This window comes from Euphorbia lathyris, chromosome 5 (assembly GCF_963576675.1).
Source record: "Euphorbia lathyris chromosome 5, ddEupLath1.1, whole genome shotgun sequence".
NCBI lineage: Eukaryota > Viridiplantae > Streptophyta > Magnoliopsida > Malpighiales > Euphorbiaceae > Euphorbia > Euphorbia lathyris.
Window position 1 is genome coordinate 92,698,135 of NC_088914.1, and position 18,447 is coordinate 92,716,581.

General features: G+C 39.1%; 1 protein-coding gene across 3 annotated transcripts; it reads right to left on the minus strand.

The window, feature by feature from the left end:
- Positions 1–2,837: 2,837 nt before the first annotated feature.
- On the minus strand, positions 2,838–9,461 carry LOC136228631 (disease resistance protein RPV1-like). Of its 3 annotated transcripts, none has more exons than XM_066017075.1 (7): positions 8,973–9,461; positions 6,694–7,782; positions 6,322–6,594; positions 4,896–6,236; positions 4,200–4,822; positions 3,973–4,101; positions 2,838–3,043 (listed from the first exon to the last, which is right to left on the minus strand). In XM_066017075.1, the coding sequence occupies exons 2-6, from the start codon at positions 6,859–6,861 to the stop codon at positions 4,029–4,031; spliced, it is 2,478 nt and encodes an 825-aa protein (XP_065873147.1). In that variant the 5' UTR covers positions 6,862–7,782; positions 8,973–9,461; the 3' UTR covers positions 2,838–3,043; positions 3,973–4,028. The 3 variants fall into 3 exon arrangements, with proteins under 3 accessions (XP_065873147.1, XP_065873148.1, XP_065873149.1); XM_066017076.1 differs by having other exon boundaries at positions 2,838–3,170; XM_066017077.1 differs by lacking the exon at positions 6,694–7,782.
- Positions 9,462–18,447: the final 8,986 nt, after the last annotated feature.

Below are 18,447 nucleotides of genomic sequence, written 5' to 3' on the forward strand. Positions count from 1 at the left end.
GTTGATAAACATGTATATTGAGACTGATTCTGTTAGTAAAGACAGTCGAGTCCATAAATTATCATGTCTGGTCTTGGATATATTACAAAGATAGTGATGAAGACATTTTCAATCAAGCGGTTTGGCTAGTAGAAATAAGGAACCGGACCAACAAAGGCAAGGTGGGCGAACCGAATGTATCCACTTAAAAAAGTCCAGTTATAAGGTAAATAGAGGAGCGAAAAGAACCGAACGTATCAAAACTCAATCAATCCAGTTGTAGAGGAGTTAAAGCGTTTTCTTTGCCTAATCGTAGTCCGTTTTAAATTAAAATCTTCATTATTTCTTTCTCTCAGACCCCTCTTATTTGTATCATATAGTTCATGACCATAAATTTTTTACTCTGTAGTTCTGATTCAATTTCAATAAAACCTTTTAGTAAAAATTCTCATTGAAATGATAATATGGACTGTATAAACTCATCAAATGGACCTATCATGTTCACCAGGCATCCAAGTCCTTTCGAAATTACTTTATTTGATCATTTTGGGACTTTAAATATTTATTTGGAACTTAACTTGAGCAAATTTTCGGTGAAAAAAAAAAAAAAAACTCCCAACGTTTATAATTAGAAGCAATTATTTACTCAATTTCAGAAATCATTATAAAAGACTGTCTTTAATGAATTATTTCTTAAATTGATCCAACTTGCCAACGTCATGAGCAAATTTACTCTTTGTTGCAAACATTAGGGATAAAATTACTCTTAATCGTCAATTTTATGAGTATTTTTACACCTTTTCCCTATTTTATTTGATCATTTGGGACTTTAAAGGTTTATTTCGAACTTAAATTTTAGCTTAAAGGTCTTATTTTCATTAAGAATAAATTTGAAAACACAAGAACAACTCAAACCTAAAAATGCCCCTTTCGAAAAACTAAAAATGTCAAAATGGTTTTTTTATTTATAACAAAATGGGTTATCACTTACAAATGGATTATCGTGATATATGATTTACAATATACGCTACATGATTATATATAACGAAAAGGTAACAAAAATTATACTTGATACAAGCACGGACAGATTCAGAGGGACATAGGGCTCGAGCACCTATTGGTCGGCAAAAAATGTTAAAATTTCTATGGAAACTATATACGAGATTTTAATATTTTTCATGTAAAAACACCCAAAAGCAGGGATGGAGACAGCCCAGGACCGGAGGGTGCAGCCCTCCGGTGTCCGACACCACCCTAAGTAGGGTGGTGCCGCAGTAAGCAGCCTCTCTAAGGAGGAAATAAGAAATAAAACAGAAGAATAACTTAACACGGTTGATTTGAAGAGGAGTTAAAAACATCTCCACTTCCAAGGAGGTTTTGGTTTGAACCTCCACTTATTTGATTTGGTGTCTTTTTTTTTGCCCTTAATAAAAGAAAATTCATTATTCAAACCCCTGTTTTTCTCCAATTTTCTTTTTTCCCCCTTAGTCAAAAAGTCATTATTCAATTTAATTTTTTCTCCTTAATTTGGGGTTTTAATTTAGGAAATTAGCAACAACAACAACAACAAAGCCTTAGTCCCGAAATGATTCGGGGTCGGCTAACATGAACCATCATATAAAACCGTGAAAATCAAGTCGTGTCAGCGACACAGATTCGCTCCCTCCACTCCGTCCTATCCACTACCATATTTTCCTCAATTCCCAATAAACTCATATCACTCTCGATCACCCTCCTCCAAGTTTGCTTAGGTCTTCCTCTACCCGTGAAAACCATATGCAAGTCTTTCTTCTTATTTCGATAGTGCTCCATTAATTGTCTCATTAGATGGATGGCTTCCATAGTTGATCTTCCCGGCATAAAGCCAAACTGGTTTTCCGAGATCTTCACCGTCCTCCTTAGCCTTTGTTCAATCACTCGCTCCCAAAGTTTCATAGTGTGACTCATTAATTTGATTCCCCGATAGTTGGCACAATCTTGGAAATTAGCATTGAAATAAAAAAAAAATGTCTATGCTTTTCATGTTTGATACTTAATATGAAAATTTTAATTTTATAGTTAACACACCAAAACAAATAAGTTTTATCATACAAGAGGCTAAAAAAAATTTACCCAACCCTGACGAACTCGACTTTAAAAAATTACCACTAACCACAGTGCTAAAATTAGCCCTCAATAGGAAGCCCAAAAGTTATCAATTTAAACTCTATTTATCTGTGTTTCTGTACAAAAGTTGAAGCTTTACACTGGAAGAAATCTGTTCTAACAGATTTCTGAACACAACTAATATTTGAAAAATAAGTTAGGTAAATTACACTTTTGACCCTTAAATTTTGCAATTACTTTCATTATGGTCCTTAAACTTCAAAACCGAATATTATGACTCCTGAACTTTATACTTTACTAATATATAGCCCTTTCTAACATTGACCACATCAAAATGACCAATTATGATCTCAAAATGAAAAAAAAGAACTAAGAATTAAAGTTATTTAGATCTATTTCCCATGGAATTACCATTTTTTTATCTTTCAACTCAATTTTTAGATATTTCTCTCTAAACAACCACTATCTCTCTCCTACAACATCTAAATGAACTCAAAACCAAAAGATCAATAATTAAAGTTGTTCAAAATATCAGTTGTACTAGTTCTATAATGAAAAGTTACCTACTATTGAAGGGCCCATTATGTTAGTAAAGTGTAAAGTTCAGGAATGGTTCGATTTTGAAATTCAGGATCATAATGAAAGTAAAGTGAAAAGTTAACCCAAAAAAAGTCCACTGTTTCTGGTCATCCAAACCCAATAGATACCAAGAAGGCCACTCTTCTAACTGAAGCTTTAACAGAAAACACATCTTGTATCAATGATGCAGTTCCATTTTGCTATTCTAGTTTTTATAGACATGGCGTTTCAGAGCTAACCAGATAATAAAACTGTGCTCAAGGATATAGAAATAGAAAATTTTCCAGACCTATGATCAGTCCACCAAATCTCGGGGGCTTTGAACAGCCACTAGTCGCCGGAAAACTCCATTGAAGCTTTGAATGGAGCTTTAATTTTTCTGCAAAAAGCACCCAAAAAATATCAATTGAGCAGCACTCCTGTTAGTGAATTCTGGATCCGTCCGTCACTGCAGTTCACAGAACCTGGTCTTCCTTATTCTGGTTTAATGAAAAGGACTTCACTGACTGCCAATCATTTGCAATAATTTAGGATCAGGAAGATTCAAACTGAATTTCCCCAAACATCAGCCACTTTGGCTGTCCTTGGAAAGTCAGAATCCTCAATAGAAGAAATAATGGACAAATTTAGTCCTATGATTATTGGGGAGAGCGGATTTAGCCTCCACGTACAAAAAAAATTCAATTTTAACGTTTACCACAATTTCAAACCTCGTTAATGGAATATGAGTTTTTATCATTAGAAGATGTGCAATTTCACGCCTTATTGGTGGCCAGAACGGTGGAAGTTGTAGAGTGGCCAAAACATGGAATGCCACATGTAAGCAAAACCTATATTCTATTACCGATGCTTGAAATTGCAATATTTTATACGTGAAGGCTAAATCCACTCTCCCCTAATAACAATAAGGCAAATTTGTACCTTATCTCTCAATCGAAATACTAGGACAATTTGTAAGGCTAATCCTGGAAAACCATAGATCATACCAGAAAAAAAAAAAGACTTAGTACTACTCCCAATCAGATATCTTAGAAAAGGCTTGAAATCAAATTTAAATTTGTGCAACTAGCATCAAATGGGCAAAGGATTCCCCCAAAACTGAGTTGTTTCAGCTTATTTTGAGAGACCCAAGTGATTTCCAATCTTTTCATTAGTCATTACTAGAGGAAATTTGCTATCTTTCTTTGTATTGTTATCTGCTTAAAAGATCTATGAAATAGGGAAAATCAGAAAAAGAAAAGCTCATTTGATTGTTCAAAAAATCATCCAGGAAAATTATCAGACAAACAGGATATTCATCATCATTACCAATTATCAAGCTCGGACACAAGGAATTGCAGAGTTTTTCGAAACTGCTCCTGAAGTTAGCAGTCTTCATATGCTCTCTTATTCATTAAACTCATTTCGTGTAACTTTTCACTCCTATAGTATTCCCACCTGTCAGGAACCAGAAAGGGAATGGAGCCAATTGTTTCATTTATTGTGTCTGTATCAAGTGATGGAAGAATTGGCAAAAGATAAAGAAGAATGCTTACTGGTTAAGTTCCTCAGTGACAGGTGGGTCTTCATACGAGAATGTTAATTCTCCATTGCTCTCCTTTATTAACGTTTGAGCAGCCCTATAGTCGAACCTGTTTTGATGTCGGGATGTTGCAGAAGAAACGATTGCTAGCTCATCTGATAGCGAGCCGCAGTTGTTAGGCTGCAGGCAAAGCAAGTGGATGCCACACATTTTGACATCAACTCCGAACCCCATGTCAAGTGAAAACTCGACTTCATCCCCTTGCTCCGTTTCATCCTTAAATCGCCACCCTGTATCGGCTTGATCAGCATCATTCTTGTGATTGTCGAATATCCAGTAGCACATCCAACTCATATCTTGCTCAACATCACTTGAAAAGTAGGTGATTAATGGATTATATGCCCATTGAAACATTTTGGTTCTGTTAGTAATTGTGATGTGGGGTTGACAGTTGTATACGTCGGAGTTCCCTTTCCATGCGTAGACACCAAATGTAATAACTCCGGTGATGGTTGAACTCGGATCGAGTTGAGGAACATTCAAGGACACAGTATCACCTTCATTTTGATGGCTGAACCATGTTGGAATTGGACTGCCTGGTAAGAAAATGCTGTACATGCCCATCTCGGAAACAGCCTTCTTAGATTGTCAACATTAGGAAAGAAAGAGAAAAGCCAGAAACAGAGAACGGTAAGGAATCAATGGGTACCTGTGGAGGGCACTTCTTATCCGCCTGTGCAAGATTGTCTATCCTGCGGACTGAAAAGTTTCTAATCCAGTCAGAGACTGAGCTTCCAACAAGTTTTTCAGCAACTTCAACTTCTAATGGTTCCGAGTTGAAATAGCCTTCCATATTTGTTAAATTTACACACCCCTCGAACTCAAAGTTTGAATTTCCGGCGATGTTCCTCAGATCAATGCTTTCCAATGATGAACAATCATCAGCATTTATGTCCTGAACACTTGAGGGTAGCAGCGGTATAGATGGAAGCATTCTACAGTCACTCAAGTGAAGCAGTTTAAGTTTTGGCAGACTGCATATACTAGTCGGTAACCTTATGAACTGGTTTCCACATAATTTCAAGTCTTTCAAGAAAGAAAATCCATCAAGATCATTGGGAATCATACCATCCATTATGTTACAGTAGCTGAGATCCAACTCTTTTAGAGAATATGGTAAAATTTTGCTAATATGTGAACTGTTTCCAGGCGAAAAGATAAGAGGACATTCATGCAAACTCAAACGTTCGAGCCTTTTAATTTTTCTGATGCTCTCAGGCAGAGAATTTACACCAGTTTCATCAAGAATAAGAGAAACCAAGGATTCCATATTCCCCAGTTCCTGCGGCAATTCCTTGAGTTTTGAGCAGCCTGACATGTTAAGCCTTTGAAGTGATCTTAGACCGAAAATGTTGCTAGGGAAGTTCTGTAGATTCTTGCAGTCTTGCAAGTTCCAGGAAAGAAGGGAATCAAAATATCCAGTAGACTCGGGCAAGTTCTCAAGTTTCAAGCAGCCAGACATGTCAAGCTTCTTAAGCGACTTTAAATTGCCAATACTTTCTGGAAGACTCTTAAGGTTCTCAGAGTTTCTTAAATTCAAGGAAATGAGGCTAGTCAAAAATCCAAATGATTCGGGCAATACCTCGAGTTTTGAGCAGCGGGACAAGTTTAGATCCTGAAGTAATTTTAGCTTACCGATGCTTCCCGGAAGATGCCCAAGTTTCTCACAATTTTCCAAAGACAAAAATGTTAGGTGAGTTAGGTTTCCAATCGAGTTGGGGAGCTCTTCAAGTTTGGAGCAGCCTGACATATCAAGTCGTTCAAGTGCTTTTAGTCCACCTATACTTCCTGGAAGATTCTTAAGGCTCTTGCAATCTTGAAAATTCAAGAAGAGAAGATTAGAAAGAAGTCCAACTGTGTCACCAATATTTTTCAATCTAGTGCAATCTTTTAGCATCAGCTTCTCGAGACTTTGGCAGCCCTCAAAATCAGGGATTCCAACAAGCTCGTGAGAGTGGTTGAGGTTAAGGAATTTCAGTTTTGTTGCCGACTGCAAAATAGTAAAACACTTGAAATGTTAGTTTCTCTATCTATGCAAGTTACTATCAGAAAAATTAAATGATATTGTAATATACCTGTCCTGATTCGATAAACTGTTTTAGGCTGATATGTCGCATATCAAGAGCAATCAGATTTTTGAGACTGAGATCTGAAGGCATATATTCCGAAGGAAATTCCCGCCAGCACAACCACCTTAACTTGGTAGAGATATGCACGTAACTTCCTTTTAGGCCAACATAGTTAAGCTGAAGCAGCCTTAGCATTTTCATCTTCTTGAAACTCTTGGTCATCCATGTGTGTTTTAATCCTGGCTCGTTCAAAGCAAGGCCTTCTACTGCATTTGTACCCTGTAAAATGATATTAGTCAGTCTAAATGGTAAGCGTATCGATGAAGGGAAATGCTAATTGGTAACGTAAATCAGAAGCTCTAGCAATCATTCTATTACCATTTTATCTGTTAAAACATCTATTACATCTTCATAATCCCATAATCTACTACGCTCCCCGGGATCTATGGCATTCTCTTGGCGGACGATCCCTCTTCCCAATTCTCGAAGCAAATTGTGCATCACCAACTTATCATTAGAGCCAACTTTGACAAGACATCTCCGCATAAGGGTACTAATGCCCTGAACTGGGAAGAAACCACATCCATCTAGTATCTTCAGGACATACTCCTTATCGTACCCTATGAAGAAACATACAATGTCAAGAAATATAAGTTGTTCAGTTTCGTTAAGAGAATCATAACTTATTCGAAGTTTGCTTTGAATATCATCATTGGCAATCACTTTGAGCTTTTCCAATCTGCTATTCCACACTGCAAGACTTTGGCCGCATAAAGAAAAACCAAAATTTCAAGAGCTAAAGGAATTCCCCCACAATAGTACACCATCTTCATTGCAGAAGTAATATAACCTTCAACCGGGTGAATTTTTCCAAAGGCATGTAAACTTAGGAGATGAAGAGAATCATTGTTATCCATTTTATCAACCTCATACTGATAATAAAACTCAGATGGAGTTAGGAAGTCTTTCATTCTTGTAGTTATGATTACTCTACTTCCAGGAAAAAGCCAATCACAGTTTCCGAGAATTTTATGTATATGATCAAGTTCATCAACATCATCTAGGACAAGAAGAACCTTGATGAGACGTAGTTTTCCGACAATCAAATTCAGTCCTATTGCAGGTGTTTCTATCCTTTCATGCTTTGTCCCAGATATCTCAAACAGAAGTTGCCTTTGCAAGTGAACAATACCTTTGGAACTCGATACTTCTCAAATATTTTCAAGGAAACAACTTACAAACTTATGGTGGATTGAATTGTAAACTTCTTTTGCTATTGTAGACTTTCCAATGCCTCCCATTCCATACAGACCAACTATTTGTACATCTTCTGACTCATTCATTAATGAAATTACTTCTTTAGCTCGAGATTCTATGCCAACTGGGTGCATTGCAACATTGAGCATTGTTGGGTTTACTCGTCTTGTTATCACTTCAACAATATGATTGATATTTTTTGCCTCATGCCTACAAGTACGATGAAAATGTAATTATTTTAACAAGAGGGAAAGAATGAAATTGACTACTTTGATGACAATTGAGAAACAAATTCTCCGAACCAGAGTTGAGAAAGATTTTAACAAGTTCCGAGCTGATGGGAAGGCAATCAAAGAGGTGTCTGAAAGAGACAGGTGTAGATGGTGTGCTTTCAGGTGATTCTCTGCTTCAGAATCCAGCTCATTTTGCTGGTTTCCGGACAGCTGAATGGGCTGTTGGAAATGTTAGAGAAGGGAATCTGGACCAGGTGGATTTATTGGTGGAATATCTGAAACTTTGTTCGTTCTCTTTGGATCATGTGTCAATACAAGTCCTTTCTCTTTTGTAATAGAACTGCCTGTCCACTTGTTAACAATAGGCTTGGCTTGATGCACTTATTTATATCCCAATAAATAGAAGGTTTTAAAATATAATACTCTACTAGTGTATTCGGTCAAAGTAAAAGAGGTTTAAATTATTTACCCTTAGCAAAATTGATGCTTAAGAAATGATTGAATAGAGAACAAACAGAACTCAAAGCTAGTCAACTAATTCATATCTGAAGAACAACAGTGAATTGTTTTCTCCAATTCAAAAAGTTGTTTGTTAGACTTATTGTAAACAAAGGTCTCATTCACCCCCAAATGTGAGAATTGCCTCACATATACAAGATGATACTCTCTGATCTCATACCGAGAACCATCCAGAGCATGAAACAAAGATCCACGACTTGGTAAATAAAGGCTAATTCACCAGGAGTCATATAGTTCCATAGTTTAGCACTGTGGGAAATCTAACATAGACAGAACCATTACAATACACTCTAATCTCACGCCGAGAACCAAATATCCATGGGCATTGAATACAAGACCTGGTAAATAAAGGCTAACTCTCGAGGAGTCATATAGTTCCATAGTTTAGCATCAAGTTGTGGGAAATCTAACATAGCCAAAACCATCTAGAGCGTGAATTAAGCCTTCCTGGCGACTCAACATTGAATATAAGCCCTAACTCACCCCCAAAAGACATAGCTACCTAATTAAGTAATTAATGTGGATAGCTAACCGTTATGAGCCATGGAAATTCATTATCTATAATTTTGTTCAAGCGCTCAGAAGATAAAAGGAGATTAGATAGATCAACAAAATCTATAAGGACAAGATTAAAGGTAACCTACTTACCCATCTAAATGCCTGGATAGTCTCCATTCCTTGATAGTCTCCTCCTTGAAATGTTTCTAATGCTCAACAAATGCCAATCCATAGCTTCCTTTGACCTCTTCAACATCAGATGGATCAACATCATAAAAGATCGCCCAAACATCATCAGGCTTCTTACATTTTAAAATTTGAACAAGTTCATCCAAACAGCAACGGGAGAATGCATAGTCTTTGCACAGAAGGATTAGTGTTGCAGGCCTAATTGATGTCTCAAGCTCAAGCCCAACTATTCCCAATTTAGGTCCAATATCACAAGTGCAGCAGGAAAGAAGAAGCACTAGAAACATCCACCAGAGAGATTTAGTGATTTTATGTAATCTTTGTTTTTAGTATGAGCTGTGAGGTGAGTAGTAACTGAATTCTGTTATGTTGCTATTAATAGATGGAATGAAAAAGTTGTGAGGCAGTCAATTACAAACCACCTCTTTTCTATATTCTTCTTCTCTTCCTCCTTTATTCCTTTTTCTATCTCTATCTGTGCAGCTCATTAGCAAGAAGGCTGCATCATTGGTGCTTTCATTGAATTCTGCACATGACTGACGGTGCTCAAACCAGACACAAGGCTCTTGAAGAAGCTATCCATGGCCTGGCTAAAGAACTTAGAGAAGTTTCCTTCTCTGGGGCAAATTCTGAAAATATTGCCAAACAGGCCTCCCAATCTGATTCCATCCAACAAGCCCTCACTGATATCATCTTCCGCCTTGATAAACCTAAAACTCCTTTGCTTCCGACCCCGACCCCGACCCCGCCACCCCCTCCGGGTTCACAACCCAGACTACCCAAACTTGAAATACCCTTCTTCACCGACGAGAATGTGATCGGCTGGCTATTCCAACTTGACCGATTCTTCACCTATCATAACACCCCTCTTGACCAGAAACTCACCATTGCTGCCTTCTACATGTCTGGTGAGGCTCTCCAATGGTATCAATGGATGTCCTCCACCTCTCAACTCTCCTCCTGGGCAAATTTCGTCCGTGCTATTGAACTCAGGTTTGGCCCTTCTACTTATCTCAACCCTGAAGCCACCCTTTACAAATTATTCCAAACCTCCACTGTCCAAACCTATCTACAGTCATTTGAATCCCTTTCTACAAGAACCACTGGCCCCACTCCCCTCAATTTGCGCAATTGTTTTATCTCTGGTCTCAAGGATCCGATTCGCCGTGAATTACTTCTCCACAAACCACCCACTCTTCATGAAGCTATTGGTATGGCTAAAATTATTGAAGAAAAAATAGAGGGAGCTTACCCAAAACTACCAAATATGTCGACCAAAACCTTTACCTATCCTCCTACACCACCAAAACCGCCACCTCTTGCTCCCCCTAAATTACCCATCAAACGCCTCACTCCGGCCGAAATGGCTGCTCGCAGATCTTAGGGTCTTTGTTTTAATTGTGATGACAAATTCACACCAGGTCACCGCTGTAAAACACCTCAATTTCTTTGCCTTATGGATGCCGATACGGATTTCGACGATGGAACCTTTAGCCCTGAATCTATCGATTCCATTTCAGTTGCACCCACAAATGAGGTTGTTGTTCAACCGCCATCAGTCGCTTCCTCCTCGGAACCGGTTCCAGCCATTTCTCTACACGCGTTGGAAGGACACTTTGTTCCCACCACGCTCCGCCTAGAAGGAACCATTAATGACACTCCGGTAACGGTTTTAATCGACGGCGGATCTACTCATAACTTCCTTCAGACTCGGGTTGCCAAGAAACTGGGATTACCAATTGAACCGTCTTCTCACCTCAAGGTCATCGTGGGAAACGGCGATGCCCTTCTCTGCAGTGGTCTCTGCTCTCAGCTTACCCTGATTCTGCAGTCAAGTAAGTTTATCGTTGATTTTCACCTCTTACCAATCTATGGAGCCGATGTCGTTTTAGGCGTCCAATGGCTGGTCTCTATTGGGCCTGTTCTATTTGATTATAGATCCCTCTGGATGAGCTTCTTGCATGAGGGACAACAACTTACCTTACATGGGCTTAAACATCCAACCCTTGCAACCATGACCCTTAATCAACTCCACAGAGATATCCAAATCCATTCCACAGCCCAGTATTATCTTGTGTCTGTTGACACTATCCACCCCCCTTCTACACTCACCACCATTCCTAACCTCGACCCTCACCTTCCACCCGATCAATCCATCGCCCTTCAATCCCTCTTTCAAACCTATTTCCACATATTCTCTATTTCCCATGGCTTACCTCCCCATCGCCACTCCGATCATTACATACCCCTTTATCCTGACACCACACCCGTTAATGTTAAACCTTACCGTTATCCCCACTTCCAAAAAGATACTATGGAACAACTTGTGGCTGAAATGCTACAAGAGGGAATCATTCGACCCAGCTCTAGCCCGTTCTCTTCACCAGCTTTACTAATAAAAAAGAAGGATGGAAGTTGGTGATTCTGCGTCGACTACCGCGCACTAAATGCGGTAATCTTCCGTGATCGTTTCCCCATACCCACTATAGACGAACTCTTGGATGAGCTTCATGGAGCTCAATTCTTTTCTAAACTTGATTTGCGGGCTGGATTTCATCAATTACGTGTTGCTGATGTTGATGTTCACAAAACCGCTTTCCGTGTTCACCAGGGTCACTACGAATTTTTGGTCATGCCTTTTGGCCTTTCCAACGCTCCTTCCTCCTTTCAATCGGAGATGAATTTTACCTTCAAACATGTTCTGCGGAAGTTTGTTCTGGTTTTCTTTGATGATATCCTTGTCTACAGCCCTACTTGGGAAGATCATTTGAATCATTTGGCTGAGGTATTCCAAATCCTGTCTTCTAACTCTTTTTTTTGTGAAATCCTCTGAATTTGGCAAGACTTCGTTAGGATATTTGGGACATATTATTTCGGCTACCGGAGTCTCAGTTGATCCGGAGAAAATTCGGGCAGTTGTGGATTGGCCACCTCCTACATCCATAAAGCAATTACGAGGATTTTTAGGGCTCACCGGTTATTATCGAAGGTTTGTTGCCCACTATGCACAGCTTTCGGCTCCTCTTACTCAGCTTTTACGCAAAGATGCCTTTGGATGGGATGCTGGGGCTGATGCAGCATTTACCACCCTCAAGCATGCCCTAACTGTTACTCCTGTATTGCTCCTTCCAGACTTCTCTCAGACCTGTTGGTCCCTTGTAAGGTTGCAAGTATAGTTCCAAGGGGGGGTTAGGAACTATTTAAACTTTTTGCAATTAGGGCAGACTTCTTTTTCTAAGGAAAAAAGGTTTTGACAGCGGCGCTGAGTAAACAGCAAGATACTGGCTTAGTCAACTGGTGACTAGGTCAGTTTCTTAGCTTGAGTCAGGAGATAGCACTTAGAGTCTATTCCTGAGCTCAGATGTTCAACACGCACAACTCTAGTTGACCTCTTTACTTGGTCATTTTTTGGTTATTTTAAGCAAGCAATATATATAAGGAGTTAAAGGTAAGAAATACTTCACTCAGCAGATTTATCCAGGTTTGGCTTCTTCTAAGCCTACGTCCTGTCCCCGGAACACGTTCCGAGATTTCGAATCCTCTATTGAGCCCTTTAAAGGTAGAGCCTCAAACCTTTTACTAACAATAGTACCTTCCTCTATACCTCTACTCAATCCTAATCTCATGCTGAGTACTATAACCGAGTACTCAGCCTCTCCTTTCAATCTCTAGAAATGATAAGTGTTTTTTCCTATACAAAGATTTGCTAAGACACTTTAGACGATTGAAACAATCACTCTAGACTTTTACACAAATGTATGAATTGTAGTGTAAGATTTGCTTTGCTTCTTGCTTGCAGAACTTGTGTAGAAATTTGGTCAGTGTAATGGCTTGATCAAGTTCTGTATTGAGTGAAGCTTCTGATGGCACTATTTATAGAGACGTCTGGGCATCAGTCATTTCGAATTTCGAAATAACCGTTGGAGAGAAACAGCTTCCTGTCGTTGTCATCCTGACTTGCTCAGAGCTCTCGGCCAATCAGATTTGTGTATCTTCTGTCCTCGGTCAGCTCAGCAGACTGTCTCTCCTTTTATGGTAAAGTCAACTAGACAGCATACTGTGTCGTCTGAACTTTACCCAAAGTAGAATACTTTGTCTGGAAGTTTTCAGCTGCTGTCTTGTATGCTTTGTCGAGACTACTCAGCAGCTTCATCTTGAAGTTGTTCCCGAAGGTCTTCTAGATCCTTCTCTTTGCTGAGTTGCGTTTTGTCCAAAGCGACAGCGTTTTAACAAACGCGGGCCGAGTTGTACTGAGTTGTTTGACTTGGGCCTTGTCTTCCGTATTGGGCTTGGGCCTTTTAATTCTTGTGTCTTATAAACAATTTTAACTCAACATTGAACAAACACATTAGTAGAATAAATCAAAGCATTTAAACTTAGTTGTTTAGAATATGTATTTCAATTATACTTAAACAATTTTGTCAAATCAAAATTATGTGGAAAGGTGTTTCAACAAGACCTTCGTGGTTCAAACCGATGCTTCCGGCATAGGCATCGGGGTTGTCCTATCACAATCAGGCCATCCCATTGCATTCCACAGTAAGCAACTCTCCCCAAAATTACAAGCTTCTTCTACTAATATTCGAGAACTGTTTGCTCTTACTTCTGATGTAGCTAAGTGGCGCCAATATTTGTTGGGTACCACATTTATCATTCAGACGGATCATCAACCATTAACAACTCTCATGACCCAAACTATCCAAACCCCTGACCAGCAACGCTGGATTGCTAAATTACTTAGATTTGATTTCCAAATTGTGTACAAACCCGGCAAGGAGAACATTCCCGTTGATGCTTTATCTCGTTTACCCGAGGCCTCCTTCCATCAGATTTCTACTATATCTCGACCCATTGCGGTCCTTATTCAAGCCCTCAAACAGTTCTATATAACCAACTCTACCTCAGCCTCCTTCCTCCAACAAATTACATCATCCCCTGGTTCATACCCCGCTTATGTCGTGCGTGATGGTTTAGTGCTGTACAAGTCTCGAATTCTTGTTGCTTCTGATTCTGCCTTGCAGGAAATATTACTCCATAAGTTTCACTGCTCTCCATTAGGTGGTCATGCTGGTGTCAAACGTACCGTGTCATAACTGACATCTCAATTTTATTGGCCCCGCCTCCACAAAGATGTTCAAGACTATGTTTCCAAATGTTCTGTATGCCAACAAGTGAAACCTCTGAATATAGCTTCTCCTGGACTTCTACAACCTCTGGCCATTCCAGGAAAAATTTGGGACTGTTTAACCATGGATTTCATCACACATCTGCCATTGTCCTCCGACAAACAAACTATCATGGTCGTTGTCGACCGCCTTACAAAAGCAGCCCACTTTTGTGCCCTTGGAACTCATCTTACTGCTGTTTCTGTTGCTGAAGTTTTTCTCAAGGAGATTGTTCGCCTCCATGGTTTTCCATCCAACATCGTCTCCGATAGAGACCCCGTCTTCATGAGTGAGTTCTGGACTAAACTCTTCCGTTTACAGGGTACTGTCTTGTCAGCGCTTATCATCCTCAAACGGACGGTCAGTCTGAAGTTGTTAACCGTTGTCTCGAAGACTATTTGCGTTGTTTTGTGCATGACAATCCAAAATCCTGGGTTCAATTTCTTCCACTGGTAGAGTGGCACTATAATACTGCTTGGCATTCCTCTATCCAAATGACACCATTTGAGGCTGTTACGGTCGCCCACCGCCCTCTCTTCTTGACTATGTTGCTGGCTCCTCTACTATTGCCTCTTTGGATGAATTGCTCTCTGCCCGCACTTCCATCCTTACCACCTTGAAGGCCAATCTACAACGAGCTCAGGTCCGTATGAAAGCTCAGGCTGACTCTCATCGAACTGATAAAGAATTTCAAGTTGGAGACATGGTGTTTGTTAAACTCCGTCCCTATCGACAAACTTCTGTTGCACATCGCCAATCTAATAAACTCGCCAAATGATATTTTGGTCCCTTCCCCATCTTGGCTCGCGTTGGCCCTGTCGCTTATCGCCTGGATCTCCCACCTTCTGCCAAAATTCACAATGTCTTTCACATCTCGGTTCTGAAACAATGCCGTGGTGATCCTGCTTCCACACATACTACTCTACCACCAGCCTTTATTGATTCCCAGCCACTACTTGCACCTGCTGCCATCTTGGGTTTCCGTAAAATTCTCCAAAATACCAAGTTTGTTCCCCAGTTTCTTATACATTGGCAACACCAACCTGCTTCTGATGCTTCTTGGGAAGATGCCACTGCCTTCATGTCTGATTTTCCCTCTTATAACCTTGAGGACAAGGTTCTTTTCGATGGCGATGGTAATGTTGCAGGCCTAATTGATGTCTCAAGCTCAAGCCCAACTATTCCCAATTTAGGTCTAATATCACAAGTGCAGCAAAAAAGAAGAAGCACTAGAAACATCCGCCCACCAGAGAGATTTAATGATTTTATGTAATCTTTGTTTTTAGTATGAGCTGTCAAGTGAGTAGTAACTGAATTCTGTTATGTTGCTATTAATAGATGGAATGACAAAGTTGTGAGGCAGGCAATTACAAACCACCTCTTTTCTATATTCTTCTTCTCTTCCTCCTTTATTCCCTTTTTCTATCTCTGCTCTATCTGTGCAGCTCATTAGCAAGAAGGCTGCATCAATTAGCGCTAATCTCGACTGTTTGATTCCTTTTAAGCATAGTTCTAGAATCTCATCGTAGTATTCCAGCTTTTCCTCGTCAAAGAAAGTGTTGATTCCACTCTGGCATAGAGCATCAAAGAGATGGCCGCTGAAGCCTTTTCTTATGTCATTCCCTCCGAAACTCAAGAACACGTCGTGATTCCACCGTGAAGAAGCCATGGAATCAATGATTGAGCAGATTGGTTAGTTATGGATAGATAGAAGAATAGATTCTGGTTTGCGACGGATTGAGAGTTTTTTTAGTTAACTGATCATCTTCAACTTCATGTCTTCTCAGGTGAACTTGAAAGTTTAAAGAAATGAAAAAGGGGAGAATGTGGGCCCACTAAGATTAAATCGGCCGAAGTACAAATACGGCTAAAAGATGAAATTTGTTGGGAAATTTACAAGAGACATGGTGGATTGCAACGTGGTCATTAAAGTTTTATAGTAGTTATTTTTTATACCATGAAATGTGTGTAGATAAAATTATTTAACTTTCAATTTTATTTTAATTAAGTCAGTTCTGCATTTGAAAAGTAAAAAGATACTGGTACAGTAAAATGACTGTCAAATCAATCAATGTAGATACTACTTAGATAATACGTGGCTACCACCTAGCTGATCGAAATAACATGTGTCAACTAGGTGGTGGGACTTGTGGATCCCACCTAGCTGAATTGAAACAACATATGTCAGCTAAGTGGCGAGACACATGGCTGCCACCTAGCTAACCAAAATGACATTTGTCTATGTGTCGTTTTGGTCAGCTAGGTGGCAACCACTATCTCATTGTTTTTAAAGTCGCTAGAGTGACTTTATTGAGATAAAATTCAAAGTTTCATGATTTTATTGACACAAATTGAAATTGAATGGCCATTTTGAGACAACCATAAACATTCAATGACCAATGGTGTATTTAACACTTAAAAATGGTATAATTTTATCTCTAATGTTACCCGCAAAGAGTAAATTTACCTTTAACATTGACAAGTTGTGTTAATTTGAGAAATAATTCAATCAATTGTCTTTCCAGTCATGAATCGTGGCATCTACACTTGCATCATTTTATCTAAGGATGACAATGAGTACTCTACCCGCAGTTCCCGACACTGTCTATCCCTAATGGGATTAATGTACCCTGAATAAAATGATATATGATGGGTGTGAGTTTAAAAAAATTACTCGTGACAAATTTGGGACCTCAGGTACCCGTTATCTGGTACCCGCCATATATTTCACTTTCATCCATTTATTTAACCACTAAGTCAATTTGTTTTTATCGATTAAGGTTGATTTAGAATTTTAGAATTTAAAATATTTGTTAAATTTGTAGATAAATTATTTATGGATAGTTTATTAAATTTATCTTTTGCTAAATTTGTAATATTTTTTGTTTTATGTCTTGATTCTTAACGGATAAGAGCACCTGCGATTTAAATGAGACAAGTATGAGATTCATAAAGCATACCCGTTATGGTAATGTGACTAATACTGGTAATTACAAAATAAATGACCAAGAGTTTGAAGCTAGCACTATCGCGAGCACCCTAATCGTTGTCACCTATAATTTTATCACTAATTAGTAATTGATCATAACAATAACTTGATTTTTTTAAATTAAAAAATTATAATGTATTTTGTATGAATTAATAAAAAAAATCTAAATATTTTATCAAATTTAAAAATATTAATCTTTAATTATATTATTAAATCACAAAAAAATAGTTTTTTTTGTAGGAAAGGGAAAGAAAAAACAAACAACAAACAGACAAAAAAAGCCTAACCCGGGATTAGCTTAGGAAAGCTAACCCCACAACATCATCCAAAAGGAGAGAAGACAGGAACTCAGGAGGTGAAGAGAAGGTCGAGACTCCTAACATCCTTTCATGGCCCTCGGCTACAAGACGGTCCGCCACCCGATTCTGCTCCCTGAAGATATGGCAGAAGCTGATGGTATCAAAGGAAGAGCAAACCCTTCTGATCCCTTTGATTAAATTCTGGTTTTTTAAACAAAAAGCGTTCATATCAGAGATCATTTTGACAGCTTCGAGGTTGTCGAATTCCACAAGAAGATTTTTCAAGCCCGGATTTTTAGCAAGCTTGAAGCCTGAAAAGATCCTCCAAAGCTCAGCAGAAAAGGAAGAACGCATACCTAGATTCTGAGCAAACCCAGACACCCAACTACCATCAGCATCCCTCGGAGCACCTCCAGCAGCAATTTTATCGTCATTTAGACAAGAGCCATCAGTATTTAACTTCACCACCCCTTCAGAAGGCCTACTCCATCCCATGAGATGAACAGCCTTCTTTTAGATAGACCTAGCTAAAATATCCTCTTTAAAGCTATCTGTAATAGAAAAAATATTTTTAGAGAAGAAGTCGCATAAATTGGGGATAACAACAGTTCCACCTCCAAAAATCTCCTCATTCCTCCACTTCCAAATCTGGTGGCAAACAATTGCAAAGAGGATAGCACCATGCTCCAGATCGGCCAACAGCTTCCCACTAACACCATCCACAAACCAATCAAGATCCGAATGGGACAAGAAAGCAGACAGCAATTGGTTAGGGAGAATTTTCCTCCACACATCTTTACTCCTAGCACAATCTCTAAGAGCATGGCAAATGGTTTCCTCATGCCCTCTGCATCTACTACAAGCACCAGACTCCACCAAATGACGTATTTTCCTATCAATATTTGTTAGCAACCTATTTTTGACACCAAGCCACAGGAAGCTCCTAATACGGTACGAAACTTTCAAGGCCCAAATATTCTTCC

Bases quoted from the DNA above. Each gene is read 5' to 3' on its own strand.
- LOC136228631 (XM_066017075.1), bottom strand. From the start codon at position 6,861: ATGCGGAGATGTCTTGTCAAAGTTGGCTCTAATGATAAGTTGGTGATG. The intron at 6,237-6,321 runs GTATATTACAAT...ACTATTTTGCAG, and splicing joins AGTTTATCGAATCAGGACAG to TCGGCAACAAAACTGAAATT. The intron at 4,102-4,199 runs GTAAGCATTCTT...GGTTCCTGACAG, and splicing joins GTCACTGAGGAACTTAACCA to GTGGGAATACTATAGGAGTG.